This window comes from Oncorhynchus clarkii, chromosome 17 (genome assembly GCF_045791955.1).
Source record: "Oncorhynchus clarkii lewisi isolate Uvic-CL-2024 chromosome 17, UVic_Ocla_1.0, whole genome shotgun sequence".
Taxonomy (NCBI): domain Eukaryota; kingdom Metazoa; phylum Chordata; class Actinopteri; order Salmoniformes; family Salmonidae; genus Oncorhynchus; species Oncorhynchus clarkii.
In genome coordinates, this window is record NC_092163.1 from 22,983,027 (window position 1) to 23,000,656 (window position 17,630).

The following is a 17,630-nucleotide window of genomic DNA, read 5'->3' on the forward strand; positions in this document are numbered from 1 at the left end:
TTTCTCGAGTTTGTTCATGTTTCCAAGTTTCAAGCATGTTCTCAAATGCCATTGAAATGGCAGTAGCGGTATGAGAACCAGCACATTCTTGAGCATGCAATACAGCTTTCCACAGTACGACATCCTGGTCGGCCCATTGTGCTGTCAGACTCAGCATGCTCATGGGACTGACATCGCTGGTCCAAATGTCAATTGTGACATCCATAGCAAGTAGCATAATGAGATCCATTATCTTGGCTTTAATGGATTTCACCTTTGAGTTGTCTCGCTGAAATTTTCTTTCAAATGACTGCTCAACTTGAACTTGTTTAGTTGTTGGAAGTGCGCTGTATTTTCATGGCGTCATTACGTCATCTACTTACGTTATATACGTATGCACTTCAGCTTTGACATTGGTTTTGCACATTGGCCTCTAGTTTAACACAGATGCCGATGTTGGCATTTTTAGCTAATATCGTCCGATTCCGATATGCTCACCGATATATCGTGCATCCCTAATTTACATCCCTGTTAGTGAGCATTTCTCCTTTGCCAAGATAATCCATCCACTTGACAGATGTGGCATATCAAGAAGCTGATTAAATAGCATGATCATTACACAGGTGCACCTTGTGCTGGGGACAATAAAAGGCCACTCTAAAAATGTGCAGTTCTGTCACACAACACAATGCCACAGATGTCTCAAGTTGAAGGAGTGTACAATTGGCATGATGACTGTAGGAATGTCCACCAGAGCTGTTGCCTCACAATCACAGACCACGTGTAATCACGCTAGTCCAGGACCTCCACATCCAACTTCTTTACCTGCGGGATTGTTTGAGACCAACCACTCTGACAGCTGATGAAACGAAGGACCATTTATGTCTGTAATAAAGCCCTTTTGTGGGGAAAAACTCATTCTGATTGGCTGGTCCAGGTTCCCAAGTCCTATGCCCACCCATAGCTGCGCCCGTGCCTAGGCATGTGAAATCCATACATTAGGGCCTAGTGAATTTATTTCAATTGACCGATTTCCTTATATGAACTGTTACACAGTAAAATCGTTGAAATTGTTCCATTTTAGCGTTTACATTTTTGTTCAGTGAAAGAATAAAACGCTTGGGACAGATGTTTTTGTAAGAGCTATTTAGCTTAGTTAAGTACAAAGAAGGAGGAAGTGGTGTTTAAGCTACCTCCTGGGTGTGCCGTCCTCATGGGGCTGGACGATGACCACACTGACCGTGTTGGACGTGCGCAGCAGGTCGATCATCTGCTCGTGGGACAGTGTGGCCACGGCCACCTTGCAGATCTCCATCAGCCGGCTGCCCGGACGGAGACCCACCTGCCAGGCGAAGCCGAAGGGCTCCACGTCTGCCACCACACCCTCGAAGTTGACGTGGAATCCCAGCTGGCCCAAACCGTTTCGCCGGAGGGTCATCTCCACTGTCTCGCAGCCCCGGGTGACAATCTAGGGCGACATGACCAAGAGAGTAAATTTCAGCCTACTTTGATCTAATGGCTTTATTAGGGTTTATCCATGTTGGCAACTGTTTTGAATAGTTATGAGCATTACCTTATAAGGCCAACCTTTACCCCAGTTAAAGTTGCTAATTACTACCTCTCCGTGAGGTTGTGGTTTGACCTAATCCACACATATACAAAACCTTAACAGCACTGAAGCTGATGAGAACTTAAATTATTATCCCTTTCCATTATAAAGTTGGTTGAAAAGACTAAGGGCTCCATTCAATCAAACTTGGCAACAAAAACAAAATATAGTCCAAACGTGGCCTGAGCTGGCCTCTTGAAGTGCAGGAAACAGTTGTGGGATTTGACAAAAAAAGTGTGCCAACAATAGGAGAAATACCTAGATAATTTCAGAATAAACCAGCCAATCTCACAATGTCAAACTCTGCAGAGATTAGGGTCGTCACGAAGCAAAAGGTTAAAAGACACCAGCTCTGTTTGGAGTGGCAACGTGTCACTATTTTTCATCCAGACTCCCCAGTTCTTCACCCCTTTTTAGCATCTTAAAGCCTGGGCATCTGAGGTGAATGCTATTGTGACAACCCTAGCAGAGGCTTTAGACACCTTTGGATAATCCCATTTAACCAAAATTAAAAGGTCTTGGGACAGAGAGCTCAGGGACACCCGACCCCATACGACCTCTCGTCTCCCCCTAAATAATACAATTATCAATCAAATGACTCAATCAATTAGTGGGAAAAAAGCAGGAGGAAAGTACACGCCCCGGCAGGCCTTAATTACCACCAGTGATTCAAGAACAGTAACTTTTAACAACACACATATTGTTGTGAGGCTGAGGTAAAGTGGGGGTATAACTGGGGGACATCTGCTGACCTGCCGACTAATCTGCTGTGACTTGGGCTGGCTCCCAGGACTTGAGTAATCACCTCACTGCAGTGTTCACCCATAGTAAACTATTTAGCTTAACAAGATCTTTTCACATCAGATACAGGGCTGATCTGACTGGTCAAAATACCAATTAATACCAATTAGTAAATCTGAATTGGGATGCCTGTCAAAACGTAGCCAAATACTGAGGTACAAGTGTCTTATGATACTTATGTCTCAGGCAGAGGTGGCCAATCTTCTCTCTGGGCCAGTGTGGGTACAGCCAAGCAGTAACAAAACCAAGTGATCAACTAAACCTAGTCTTCAGTAAATACTTGGAGAAGTTGAATCAGATATGTTCCTTGTGGGTTCGATTGACGACCCCTGGTTTAAACATTGAGGCGTGGTTTCCCGGACACAAATTAAGCCTTGACTAAAAATCATTCTCAATTGAAAATGCTTTTTAGTCCAGGATAAGGCTTAATCTGTGTACAGGATGTGTAGCACTGAATTATGTTGTCTTTTAGCCTCCCACGCAACCTTTTTACCTCCAACCTCTGCATGATCTCCCGGACATCGTCCCAGCATCCTTCCTGCGTGGAGAACACCACACACTCGCCTCGCTCGTAGAAAAGCCGGACGCTCCCGGATGTTGAGCTCCAACCAAGGACGTCGCGGCAGTAGCAGTTGAACACCACCTCCTTGGACGCCTCTTCGATCAGCACCACAAACTCATTGGAGACGGCCAGCAAGCAGCCAATGTCTGCTGACTGGCCAAAGTCCCGGGCAACCACGGCCCAAGTGACCGCCCCGTAGCTCTGGAGGTGGGCGTTGCGCCGGGGTCGGCTGCGCTCCTTCTTCTTGACACCCAACGAGATGAAGCTGAACTTGGCCGCCGAAGAGTCCACGGGGGTGGTGCTTACAAAGTTCTCAGCCAAATCCTTCAGGTACTCTTGGCGCGTGCGCATGGCCATGGCGCGGAACTTGTCCGACTTATGCACTGCATTCTCGCCGTTCATCATCTTGGCCAGGAGGAAGTCCCGGAACATGGCCGACTTTGGGAAGAACACCCCCTGGGGGATAGGAGGACCGAAGGCGGGCACGTCTTTAGATCTGGTGACCGCCACACTAAAAACATAAAGAAAAACAGCCATTTTAATCGCTCTGTCATTTTGCATAATCTTTTCTAAGTAACACAAATAGGTCATAACAATACATTTGAGAGAGATCTGTTGGGGGATTTTGAATTACAGCCATTACGGCCACTCCCTGGAAATGGAAAGGTTCCAAACTGTTGTTCTGCTAATCCGAAATTACAAGAGCAGAACAAGTGGTTTCACGACCAACTGTACGTCATATTAGATAGTTAAAGTGCTGTTCCATTGCGTGAATATAATGGACTACACTAGCATATTTTTTATAATGCTCTATTATAAATAGAGGTGTGGTATCAGTTTAAACAAATAGAGGTCCTTTCAACTCTCACAGTGGTGTAGGTAGTGACAAGCAACTGATGTTTCTGTATGACCAGAATTCTGATTCAAGACTCAGGTCCGCTAACAGTAAGGGCCGGAAATCATTGTAGTGTAATTTCAGTAGTTTCTTTGAAATTGGACAGCAACATATCCAAATCAAAATTAACATCTCCAAATCTGTTTTGATTTATCACAGGTGCAGCAAAATGCTTGTGTTTCTAGCTCCAACAGTAGGTTGGATGGGGAGCGTCGCTGCACAGCTATTTTCAGGTCATTCCAGAGATGTTCGATCATGTTCAAGTCCGGGCTCTGGCTGGGTCACTCAAGGACATGGAGACTTGTCCCGAAGCCACTCCTGCATTTTCTTAGCTGTGTGCTTAGGGTCATTGTCCTATTAGAAGGTGAATCTTAGGCCCCAGTCTGAGGTCCTGAGCACTCCGGAGAAGGTTTTCATCAAGGATCTCTCTGTAGTTTGGGGCGGCAGGGTAGCCTAGTGGTTAGAGCGTTGGACTAGTAACCGGAAGGTTGCAAAGTTCAAACCCCCTTGCTGATAAGGTACAAATCTGTCGTTCTGCCCCTGAACAGGGCCGTCAATGAAAATAAGAATTTGTTAACTGACTTAACTAGTTAAATAAAGGTAAAATAAATCAAAAATGTAAAAAAGTTATTCATCTTTCCCCCATCCTGACTAGTCTCCCTGCCGCTGAAAACCTCTCCACAGCATGATGCTGCCACCACCATGCTTCACTGAAGGGATGTTTCCTCCAGATGTGATGCTTGACATTCGGGCCAAATAGTTCATTCTTGTTCATTCTTGGTTTCATCAGACCAGATAATCTTGTTTCTCATTTAACAGCCCACTCCAAGTGGGCTGTCATGTGCCTTTTACTGAGGAGTGGCTTCCGTCTGGCCACTCTACCAGTTCTCCAGAGGATCTCTGGAGCTCTGTCAGAGTGACCATCGGGTTCTTGGTCACCTCCCTGACCAAGGCCTTTCTCCCCCAATTATTCAGTTTGGCTGGGCAGCCAGCTCTAGGAAGAGTCTTGGTGGTTCCAAAGTTCTTCCGTTTAAGAATGATGGAGGGCATTGTTCTTGGGGACCTTCAATGCTGCAGAATTTTTTTGGGTACCCTTCCCCAGATATGTACCTCGACACAGTCCTGTCTTGGAGCTCTACGGACAATTTCTTCAGCTTCATTGCTTGCTTTCTGCTCTGACATGCACTGTCAACTGTGGGACCTTATACAGACAGGTGTGCACCTTCTCCAAATCATGGTCATCAATTGAATTTGCCACAGGTAGACTCCAATCAAGTTGTAGAAACATCAAGGATGATCAATGGAAACAGGGTGCACCTGAGCTCAATTTTGTTTCTCATAGCAAAGGGTCGGAATACTGACATAAATAAGGCATCTGTTTTTAATTTGCAAAGATTCCTAAAAACCTGTTTTCGCTTTGTCATTATGGGTTATTGAGTGTAGATTGATGAAAACAATTCATTTGATCAATTTTAGAATAAGGCTGTAACTTAACAAAATGTGGGAAAAGTCAAGGGGTCTCAATACTTTCCGAATGCGCTGTAAATATAAAGTGGTTAAACAGTATGTAAACATTATTAAAGTGACTAGTGTTCAATGACTATGTACATAGGGCAGCAGTCTAAGGCGCAGGGTAGAGTACCGCATGGTAGCCGGCTAGAACAGTGAATAAGTTTCAGGGCAGGGAACTGAGTGGAGGCCGGCTAGTTGGGAATGTAACAGTCTGATGGCCTGGATATAGAAGCTGTTTCTCAGTTTTTCGGGCCCAGCTGCCTTCAAGATGGTAGCGGGGTGAACAGGCTGTGGCCCGGGTGGCTGAGGTCCTTGGGCTGAGCACACACTCCTGTGAAGCCCCTGTGTTGAAGATCAGCGTGGCGGAGGTGTTGTTGCCTACCCTTACCACTTGGGGTCGGCCCGTCAGGGAGTCCAGGACCAAGTTGCACAGGGAAGGGTTCAGACCCTGGGCCCTGAGCTGTAATTTATGAACATTATTCTTACATACAGTACCAGTCAAAAGTTTGGACACACCAACTCAAGGGTTTCCCTTTATTTTTACTATTAGAATAATAGTGAAGACATCAAAACTATGAAATAACACATGGAATCATGTAGTAGCCAAAAAAAGTGTTAAAACGAATCAAAATATATTTAAGATTCTTCAAAAGTCGTCTTTCTTGGCAAGTCTCTTATTGGTGTCCTTTAGTAGTGGATTCTTTGCAGCATTTCGACCATGAAGGCCTGATTCACACAGTCTCCTCTGAACAGTTGATGTTGATATGTGTCTGCTAATTGAACTCTGATGCATTTATTTGGGCTGCAATCTCTGAGGGGGGGTAACTCTAATGAACTTATCCTCTGCAGCAGGGGTAACGCTGGGTCTTCCTTTCCTGTGGCGGTCGTCATGAGAGCCAGCTTCATCATAGCGCTTGATGGTTTTTGCGACTGCACTTGAAGAAACGTTCAAAGTTCTTCCGGATTGACTGACCTCATTGTTTTAAAGTAATGATATGGCATAATATGGCAAGAATAGGGCCATCTTCTGTATACTCCCCTACCTTGTCACAACTCAACTGATTGGCTCAAATGCATTAAGGAAAGAAATTCCACAAATTAACTTTTAACAAGGCACACCTGTTAATTGAAATGCATTCCAGGTGACTACCTCATGAAGCTTGTTGAGAGAATGTCAAGAGTGTGCAAAGCTGTCAAAGGCAAAGGGTCGCTACCTTGAAGATTCTCAAATATAAAAAAATATTTCAATTTTTGAAACTTTTTGGTTACTACATGATTCCATGTGTGTTATTTGAAAGTTTTGATATCTTTCCATATCTACAATGTAGAAAAAAGTTAAAATAACAAAAATGGAATGAGTAGGTGTGTTCAAACTTTTGACTGGTACTGTAGGTATTTATCTTGTTCAGGTGGGATTGGGCAGGGTGCAGTGCAATGGCAATCGCCCGGGGTCTGTTGAAGCGATATGTGAATTGTAGTGGGTCTGGGTTTCAGGTAATGTAGAGGTGATATGATCCTTAACTAGCCTCTCAAAGAACTTCATGATGACAACTTCATGATGCAAGGGACGATAGTAATTTACCTTCACTTTCTTTGGTGCAATGGTGGACATCTTGATGCAAGTGGGAACAACAGACTGGGATATGGAGATGAAATACGTCTGTAAAGACTTCAGCCAGCTGGTCTGCACATGCTTTGAGGACGTGGCCCTGCAGTCTTGCAAGGGTTAACACTCTTAAATGACTTACTCATTTCGGCCACAGAGAACGAAAGCAGAGTCCCCGTGAGCGTCGGTGGCTCGATGTAGTTTTCCTCGAAGCAGGTGAAGGTGTTTAGCTCGTCCAGGAGCGAGGCGTGGATGTCCGCGGCGTGGCTGGTTTTCCCTTCATAAATCGGTGATTGTCTGGAGTCCCTGTCACATTAGGATCATGTCTGAGCCGTTTAATGCAAATCCACTGTGTACTGTTGTTTTGCCTCTTGATTGTGTTACTGAGGTCGTAGCTGGTCTGCTTGTACACATCCATGTTCCCAGTCACCTTGCCATGGTTAAATGCGAAGGTTCGCGCTTTCAGTTTTGTGAATGCTGCAATAAATCCACGTTTTTTGGTTTGGACGAGTTCTAATCGTCACAGTGGGAACAACATCCTCTATGCACTTCCTTATTAACCCATTCTCCGAGTCAGTGTGGAAGTAAATACTGTTCTCAGAGGCGAACCAGAATATTTCCAGTTCCGCGTGATCAAAAACAAACTTGAAGCATAGATTTCAATTGGTCAGACCAATATTGAGCAGTCCATACCACAGGAGCTTCCTGTTCCTGTTTTGCATAGCCTAAAAAAAGGAGAGTAGCAATGATCCACAGTCCGTGTTGCGCATGTAATCACAGGAGATGTGTTGATAGAATTTATGTAGCGTTTTCCTCAGATGTCCTTTATTAAAGTCCCCAGCTACAATAAATGCGGCCTCAGAATAAGCGGTTTCCAGGTTGCACATAGAAAAGTGTAGTACCCTGAGTGTCGACTTGGGTGGGAATATACACGGCAGTGACGATGACCGAAGAAAATTATTTTGGGAGGTAATGTGGTATTCCTGATTGGGAGAACTTTACCACAATCACACAGTTGTTAATCATGAAACTTATTTTATTTTTCCTGAATAATTTTTTCTTCCTGTCTGTGCGATGGACAGGGAACCCTGCTGGCTAAATGGACAATATGTCCACAGATAGTGTTTTTTTACAGAATCATAGCTATGTTACAGTCCCTGATGTCTCTCTGGAAGGAGATCCTCGCCCTAAGCTTTTCTAATTTATTGTCCAGGGACTGAACGTTAGCAATGGAGGGAGTTGACACTTGATTCAACAATCATTAAGAGGCACTTCTGAATGATTGACTCTTGTAATGATTGGATTCCAGCCTTATTGAAATTGGGCCCTTAGGTACATGAATGATTGAATAAATGCAAGTTAATTTAAACCAGCTCTATACATCTCTCACGCCAAATGTTTTAGAAGTATCGGCAGTCTGCTTTGCTCACCTGTAGCAAACATTTTCTGTGCAAGGGTTGTGGACTTTGACGATGATGAACACGTGCTGGAAGTGCGAGCGAATGTTTTGGGGAGTGAAGGGAAGAGCGCCAGGTTCCTGGAAGATGACGGTGACAATGTCATTTCCAATGTGTCTCTTCCTCAGTAGCTAAATGGCAAGAAAAGGAAACGGAAAAGAAAAAGCACATTAGAATTCAGAAAAGTAAATGCCCTTACAGTACATGAGAGACTATGACAGTGTCTCAAAAGGCCTAAAAAAGACCTACATGGTACGTGATAAAGAAATATATCCAATTCTTTATCACGAGTCAAGCTGTTAAGTGGTCAAGGAAAGGATATGGAGGACAGTAAAACCTGTTTATTTGGAGTCTATCAGAGGGCATGTGGGAGCTATAATGCTGTCATATTGCTTACACCTCTCATATCCTTGCCAATCAACAGAAGTGCTAAAGGCAGTGGCTAGGGTCCAGAGGTTTCTAACAGGGCGATAACAGACTATGGCCTCCTGATGTCTGTTAAGTCCCTTGGTGTAGGGTAGGTGGTAAACAAACGGGATGAGGGGTGGAATAGGCCGGATCAAGGGGCTCAAGTAGTGGCAGAGCCTTTTGGGGGGGCTTACAGCTAATCTCAGAAATCAAATGGGATCCCAGGGGAGGAATGAAACTTCAAATCCTGATAATCCTGATAATCAAGGCCCAAGACACATGCGATGCACAAGACATTTGGCCTGTTCTAATTTCCCTAACGCTTAGAAAGGACACTGGCCCTGTATAGGTGGATTTCTATGAACGCGGGGCAGTTTGTCAGTCCTGATTCCTGGACATACTCTGCAGAGGGACACAGCTTAAAGACGGCCTAAAATCTTTATTGCTGTAACTGAATTTCAGACCTACAGAATAGTCCAATAATAAAAAAAAAACAGTGAATCGAATTAGAGGTCGACCGATTAATTAGGGCCGATTTCAAGTTTACATAACAATCGGTAATCTGCATTTTTGGACGCCGATTATGGCCGATTACATTGCATTCCACGTGGAAACTGCATGGCAGGCTAACCACCTGTTACACGAGTGCAGCAAGGAGCCAAGGTAAGTTGCTAGCTAGCATTAAACGTATCTTATATAAAACAATCGCTCTTCAAATAATCACTAGTTACCTACACATGGTTGATGATATTACAAGATTAGCTAGCTTATCCTGCGTTGCATATAATCAATTTGGTGCCTGTTAATTTATCATCGAATCGCAGCCTACTTCGCCAAACTGGGGATGATTTAAGAGCATTCGTGAAAAAAAGCACAATCGTTGCACAAATGTACCTAACCCATAAACATCAATGCCTTTCTTAAAAATCCATACACAGAAGTATATTTTTGAAACCTGCATATTTAGTTAAAATAAATTCATTTTAGCAGGCAATATTAACTAGAGAAATTGTGTCATATACAGTGGGGCAAAAAAGTATTTAGTCAGCCACCAATTGTGCACGTTCTCCCACTTAAAAAGACGAGAGAGGCCTGTAATTTTCATCATAGGTACACTTCAACTATGACAGACAAAATGAGAAAAAAAATCCAGAAAATCACATTGTAGAATTTTTTATGAATTTATTTGCAAATTATGGTGGAAAATAAGAATTTGGTCAATAACAAAAGTTTCTCAATACTTTGTTATTTACCCTTTGTTGGCAATGACAGAGGTCAAACGTTTTCTGTAAGTCTTCACAAGGTTTTCACACACTTCTGCTGGTATTTTGGCCCATTCCTCCATGCAGATCTCCTCTAGAGCAGTGATGTTTTGGGGCTGTTGCTGGGCAACACGGACGTTCAACTCCCTCCAAAGATTTTCTATGGGGTTGAGATCTGGAGACTGGCTAGGCCACTCCAGGACCTTGAAATGCTTCTTACGAAGCCACTCCTTCGTTGCCCAGGCGGTGTGTTTGGGATCATTGTCAAGCTGAAAGACCGAGCCATGTTTCATCTTCAATGCCCTTGCTGATGGAAGGAGGTTTTCACTCAAAATCTCACGATACATGGCCCCATTCATTCTTTCCTTTACACGGATCAGTCGTCCTGGTCCCTTTGCAGAAAAACAGCCCCAAACCATGATGTTTCCACCCCCATGCTTCACAGTAGGTATGGTGTTCTTTGGATGCAACTCAGCATTCTTTGTCCTCCAAACACGACAAGTTAACTTTTTGGTAAAAACTCATATTTTGGTTTCATCTGACCATGAAATCCTCACAATCTTCTTCTGGATCATCCAAATGCTCTCTAGCAAACTTCAGACGGGCCTGGACATGTACTGGCTTAAGCAGGGGGACACGTCTAGCACTGCAGGATTTGAGTCCCTGGCGGCGTAGTGTGTTACTGATGGTAGGCTTTGTTACTTTGGTCCCAACTCTCTGCAGGTCATTCACTAGGTCCCCCCGTGTGGTTCTGGGATTTTTGCTCACCGATCTTGTGATAATTTTGATCCCACGGGGTGAGATCTTGCGTGGAGCCCCAGATCGAGGGAGATTATCAGTGGTCTTGTATGTCTTCCATTTCCTAATAATTGCTCAAACAGTTGATTTCTTCAAACCAAGCTGCTTACCTATTGCAGATTCAGTCTTCCCAGCCTGGTGCAGGTCTACAATTTTGTTTCTGGTGTCTTTTGACAGCTCTTTGGTCTTGGCCATAGTGGAGTTTGGAGTGTGACTGTTTGAGGTTGTGGACAGGTGTCTTTTATACTGATAACAAGTTCAAGCAGGTGCCATTAATACAGGTAACGAGTAGAGGACAGAGGAGCCTCTTAAAGAAGAAGTTACAGTTCTGTGAGAGCCAGAAATCTTGCTTGTTTGTAGGTGACCAAATACTTATTTTCCACCATAATTTGAAAATAAATTCATTAAAAATCCCTCAATGTGATTTTCTGGATTTTTTTTCTCATTTTGTCTGTCGTAGTTGAAGTGTACCTATGATGAAAATTACAGGACTCTCATCTTTTTAAGTGGGAGAACTTGCACAATTGGTGGCTGACTAAATACTTGTTTGCCCCACTGTGTGTGTATATATATATGTATATATATATATATATATATATATATGTATATGTATATGTATATGTATATATATATATATATATATATATATATATATATATATATATATATATATGTATATATGTATATGTGTAAAAAAATAAATAAAAAAATATAAAAAAAATCGGTTGATCTCTAATCTGAATGCTGTTCCCAAGAGCTTTACGTAAAATACTGCTTACAACTGCACAGCAAATAGAATCAACATGGTGCACATGACAATTCATTTATAGACCATGTTGCTATGGTCTAGATAGAAAGACCCACCCAGGCATATTCAGACACCAAGCAGAGTGGAGAATTTAATTGAGGAGTGCATGCGAAATTGTTGTCGTGGCAACATCTCCAGCAATAGCATTTCCAATTAACAAGTCACTGACTGGGGGAAATTATGCACGACTCCGAAATGATGAGTGCCAATTGCTGATATTGGAGAGCAGATTGTGACTAAAGGATCAACATGGAAAGCTACCAGTTGTAGTAAATGGGTAGAAACTATAAGGAATGTTCATGATAATGATCACTATAATGATGATAAAAAAGGGTTGCAGTTAGTCATTGACGTCAGTGAGAAAAATATACATTTTTCAGAGCATCATAAATGTCTTTCTCGCTTAACTTGAGTTTCTGGGGGGGTTTACTAAGCTAACATATGGAATTGTTTTAAGATGGTCATAGCAAGGATCATTTAGCTATTTGATGTTGAATTTTAGAACCCCTTTATCTATTCCCCCAAAATATTGAAAAACATTACGGCACTTAAGCCCATAGAAACACATTGATAACTGATTCATACATGGAAAAGCAGATAGTAAAAAAATATATATATATTTTTGCACATTTTTAACCCAATTTGTTTGGTCTGACAAACACAGCCATAAGCTCAGCCACCTTCCACTGCACAGGTGGATTGAGACACAGCCCATGCAATAAAACAGATACAACTATCTTAAAACAGACGGATTTGATGGGGGTGTTTTTATTTTGGTTTCATCTGACCGGGGCAGCGGAAATTGACTCGAGGGTTATGTGCAGTGGTGTAAAGTACTTAAGTAAAAATACTTTAAAGTACTACTTAAGTAGTTTTATGGGGAATCTGTACTGAACCATTTATATTTTTTGACTTTTATTTATAAGTTTTACTTCACTACATTCCGAAAGTAAATAATGTACTTTTTACTCCACACATTTTTCCCTGGCACCCAAAAGTACTCATTACATTTTGAATGCTTAGCAGGACAGGAAAATTGACCAATTCAGGTGCTTATCAAGAACAGCAATGGTCATCCCTACTGCCTCTGATCTTGGCAGACTCACTAAACACACATGCTTAATTTGTAAATGAGTGTGCCCCTGGCTTTCTGTAAAAATAAAAAAAGAACAAGAAAATGTCACCATCTGTTTTATAAGGAATTTTTACATTTGATACTTAAGTATATTTTAGCAATTACATTTACTTTGATACTTAGATATATTTAATACCAAATACTTTTAGACTTTTACTCAAGTAGTACTTTACTGGGTGACTTCCACTTTTACTTGAGTAATTTTCTATTAAGGCATCTTTACTTTTTCCACAAGTATGAAAATGGAGTACTTTTTCCAGCACTGTTTATGTGCACATCTCCACATCTTCAGCCCTTAATGTTTTGAAAATCTGACCTACTAGATCTTTGTGTTAATTAGCTCCTCTGAAGTGGCACTCCTAAATCTGGCTTTAAGGGCAGTTACAACAATATTCAAATACCTGTGGCAGTGACGTTTGCCAAGACCAATCTCTCAGTTTACTTACACAAATGTTGGGGGCCCACTGCGGGTGGACACAGATTGACTAGTGCTGCTTTAATGGGATACTTTCAGATGTTGGCAATGAGGCCCTTTATCTACTTCCCCAGAGTCAGATGTACTAGTGCATAGACATTTTATGCATCGGTGTCCAGTATGAAGGAAGTTGGAGGTAGCGTTAGCCCAATGACTGGAAGTCTACGGTATCTACTAGCATGCTAGCAGGTAACCATAGACTTCCAGTGTCCACTCACCTGTTGTTTGTTGTTGGGGGTGTAGGGGAGCAGTGTGGACACGTGGAACATCAGCTCATAGTCTTTGTAAGTAGTGTAGAGAGAATGTGTTCCAGTGGAATCCGCTGTAACACCCAAACAAAGAATTTAGGTCAGAGCAGAGACATTCTAAACAGAATTTAAAATAATGTAATACTGTAGTCTCTGGAGAAAAAAAAATCTAATTACATGATCTGCAATAAGATCATTGAATACAGCAATAATAATCCTGTGGTATTTCCAGGGACGGACTAAGACCAGAAATGGGCATTTCCAACACTCTGGACCATTCGTTTCCTTGAGGCCCCCCATTATTAATCAAATAGCAATAATACTGCACAAATTATTTTTAAGACAGATCGGCCAATCTTGCATTTGCCTGAAATGCCCTATGGCCAGTCTGTTTCTGTGTATTTCTAAATGGCCAGAGCTTTCCCCAGAGCTCGGAAACGACACTGGCCATTGTTCCTGTATAGGTGGATTTACATGAAAGCTGGGCAGATTGCGTGTCATTTCCAGGAATCAGGATAGACAGACTGACACAGCTTTAAGATGGCTTAAAATCTTGACTGCTGTAACTGAATTTCAGACCTCCAGAATAGCCCATTAATAATAAAAAAACAGTTATCTGAATGCTTTTCCCAAGAGACATGTAAGATGTTGCTTACAACTGCAAAGCAAATAGAACCAACAGAGTACACATGGCAATTCATTTATAGAGTGTTGCTATGGTCTATATAGAAAGACCCACCCGGGTTTATTCACAGACAACAAGTCGAATCAATCTTTATTTATACAGATGCAAAAAACAAGGAAAGGAAAGCTTAAATATTTACTACACAACAAACAAGAATAAAAACTAAAGTGTGACAAACTGAATAACTAAAAAGCACCCTAAGGAAAAGCAAAGCAAAAAACATGAGTTTTAAGATCTCTTAAATATATGTCCACAGTTTTGGCCTTCTCAGGTTCTCTGGCAGGCTATTCCAGAGGCTGGGGGCATAATAACTATAGACTGCCTATAGTGGGGAACTTAACATGGAGTGCATGCGACCAGCCTGTCTTTAATTTGACTGAACTGCTCAATGGTAGGTCTATTTCTAAATTCCTGTATTTCAGCAGAGAGATATACATAAATCTCTATGTCTATATTAATATACACTGAGCAAAAATGTAAACGCAACATGTAAAGTTTCAGTCCCATGTTTCATGAGCTGAAATAAAACAATCCCTGCAATTTTCCATACGCACAGAAACCGTATTTATCTAAAACTTTGCACTCACATGTATTTACATCCCTGTTAGTGAGCATTTCTCCTGTGACAAAATAATCCATCCATCTGACAGGTGTGGCATATCAAGAAGCTGATTAAACAGAATTATCATTACACAGGTGCAGCTTATGTATTAACTAGTTGGATATAGGGGGCCCTCTTTTAATTTTTTGATGAAAAACGTCCCCGTTTTAAACAAGATATTTTGTCACGAAAAGATGCTCGACTTGGAAAGAAAACACTCTGACGTTTCCAAAACTACAAAGATATTGTCTGTGAGTGCCACAGAACTGATGTTACAGGCGAAACCCAGATAAAAATCCAATCAGGAAGTGCCGCATTTTTTGAAACCGCCTCATGCCAATGACTCCTTATATGGCCGTGAAGGAGCTAGGAGTCAGCTTACATTTTCCACGTTTTCCCCAAGGTGTCTACAGCATTGTGACTTCTTTTTAGGCATTTCCATTGGAGAATGGCTGTAAGAGACCATATAGGGCGAGTGGTCGTATGGTGTCTCCCGGAGAAAACCTTGCGTAAAATACTGAAGTAGCCATTTTTCCAATCGTTTCTTATGAGAAACCAACTGCCTCGACGGATATATTATCGAATATATATGTTAAAAACCCCTTGAGGATGGATCCTAAACAACGTTTGCCGTGTTTGTCGATATTATGGAGTTAATTTTGAAAAAAGTTTGGCGTTATATCGGTCGATTTCTCAGCCAAGCAGGATGAACAAACGGGAGTCTCCTGAGTGAAAGCATCTGAAGTTCTTCAAAGGTAAATGATTTAATTTGGTTGCTTTTCTTATTTTTGTGAAAATGCTGCCTGCTTCCAGCAGAGCTAGCATAGCATTATGCCATGAGGCTATGATTACGCTCCCGGATACGGGATTGCTCGTCGCTAGAGGTTAAAGCCATTTTGTGGGGTAAAACTTCATTCTTATTGGCTGGGCCTCTAAGGCCCGCCCATGGTTGCACCCCTTCCCAGTCATATGAAATCCATAGATTATGGCCTAATGAATTTATTTCAATTGACTGATTGCATTATATGAACTGTAACTCAGTAAAATCTTTGAAATTGTTGCATCTGTCTGTCTGTATGTAAAGTATATACACTACCGTTCAAAGGTTTGGGGTCACTTAGAAATGTCCTTGTTTTTGAAAGAAAATCAAATTTTTTGTCCATTAAAATAACATAAAATTGATCAGAAATACTATTGTAGCTGGAAACGGCAGAGGCCCATTATCAGCAACCATCATCCTGTGTTCCAATACCACGTTGTGTTCACTAATCCAAGATTAACATTTTAAAAGGCTAATTGATCATTAGAAAATCCTTTTGCAATTTTGTTAGCACAGCTGAAAACTGTGGTTCTGATTAACCTCTAGCGTCGAGCAATCCCGTATCCGGGAGCGAAATCATAGCCTCAAGCTCATTACCATAACGCAACATTTCCTATTCATGAAAATAGCAAATTAAATGAAATAAATATATTCAAACACAAGCTTAGCCTTTTGTTAACAACACTGTCATCTCAGATTTTCAAAATCTGCTTTTCAACCAAAGCTACACAAGCATTTGTGTAAGAGTATTGATAGCCTAGCATAGCATTAAGCCTAGCATTCAGCAGGCAACATTTTCACAAAAACAAGAAAAGCATTCAAATAAAATAATTTACCTTTGAAGAACTTCGGATGTTTTCAATGACGAGACTCTTAGTTAGATAGCAAATGTTCATTTTTTCCAAAAATATTATTTGTGTAGACGAAATAGCTCCGGTTTTGTTCATCATGTTTGGCTAAGAAAAATACCTGAAAATGCAGTCACTTACAACGCCAAACTTTTTTCAAAATTAGCTCCATAATATCGACAGAAACATGGCAAACGTTGTTTAGAATCAATCCTCAAGGTGTTTTTCACATATCTATTCGATAATCTATCAGTGGTGGCAGTTGGCTTCTCATCAAAAGCAAACGGAAAAATACTGCAGCTGGAGATTACGCAATAATTGCAACAGAGGACACCAAGCGACCACCTGGTAGATGTAGTCTCTTATGGTCAATCTTCCAATGATATGCGCCTACAAATACGTCACAATGATGTAGACACCTTGGGGAAAACGTGGAAAATGTAAGCTGACTCCTATCTCCTTCACAGCCATATAAGGAGTCATTTGCATGAGGCGGTTTCAAAAAATGCGGCACTTCCTGATTGGATTTTTATCTGGGTTTCGCCTGTAACATCAGTTCTGTGGCACTCACAGACAATATCTTTGCAGTTTTGGAAACGTCAGAGTGTTTTCTTTCCAAAGCTGTCAATTATATGCATAGTCGAGCATCTTTTCGTGACAAAATATCTTGTTTAAAACGAGAACGTGTTCATCCAAAAATTAAAATAGCGCCTCCTATATCCAAGAAGTTAAAGAAGCAATACAACTGGCCTTCTTCAGACTAGTTGAGTATCTGGAGCATCAGCATTTGTGGGTTCGATTACAGGCTCAAAATGGCCAGAAACAAAGAACTTTCTTCTGAAACTTGTCAGTCTATTCTTCTTCTAAGAAATGAAGGCTATTCCATGTGAGAAATTGCCAAGAACCTGAAGATCTCGTACAACGCTGTATACTACTCCCTTCACAGAACAGCGCAAACTGGCGCTAACCATTATAGAAAGAGGTGCACAACTGAGAAAGAGGCCAAGTACATTAGTGTATCTAGTTTGAGAAACAGACACCTCACAAGTCCTCAACTGGCAGCTTCATTAAATAGTACCCGCAAAACACGAGGTCTCAAAGTCAACAGTGAAGAGGCGACT

General features: G+C 41.6%; 1 protein-coding gene across 4 annotated transcripts in view; it reads right to left on the reverse strand.

Moving 5' to 3' along the window:
• Window positions 1-17,630, reverse strand: part of LOC139370550 (signal-induced proliferation-associated 1-like protein 2) — a 103,788-nt gene that overhangs the window by 32,541 nt on the left and 53,617 nt on the right. For all 4 annotated transcript variants that reach the window (XM_071110117.1, XM_071110115.1, XM_071110116.1 and 1 more), the window contains 4 exons: window positions 13,526-13,629; window positions 8,395-8,552; window positions 2,883-3,462; window positions 1,173-1,447 (listed from right to left, as the gene is read on the reverse strand). In XM_071110117.1, the coding sequence (XP_070966218.1) occupies window positions 1,173-1,447; window positions 2,883-3,462; window positions 8,395-8,552; window positions 13,526-13,629 (1,117 nt within the window). The remainder of the gene's footprint in view (window positions 1-1,172; window positions 1,448-2,882; window positions 3,463-8,394; window positions 8,553-13,525; window positions 13,630-17,630) is intronic.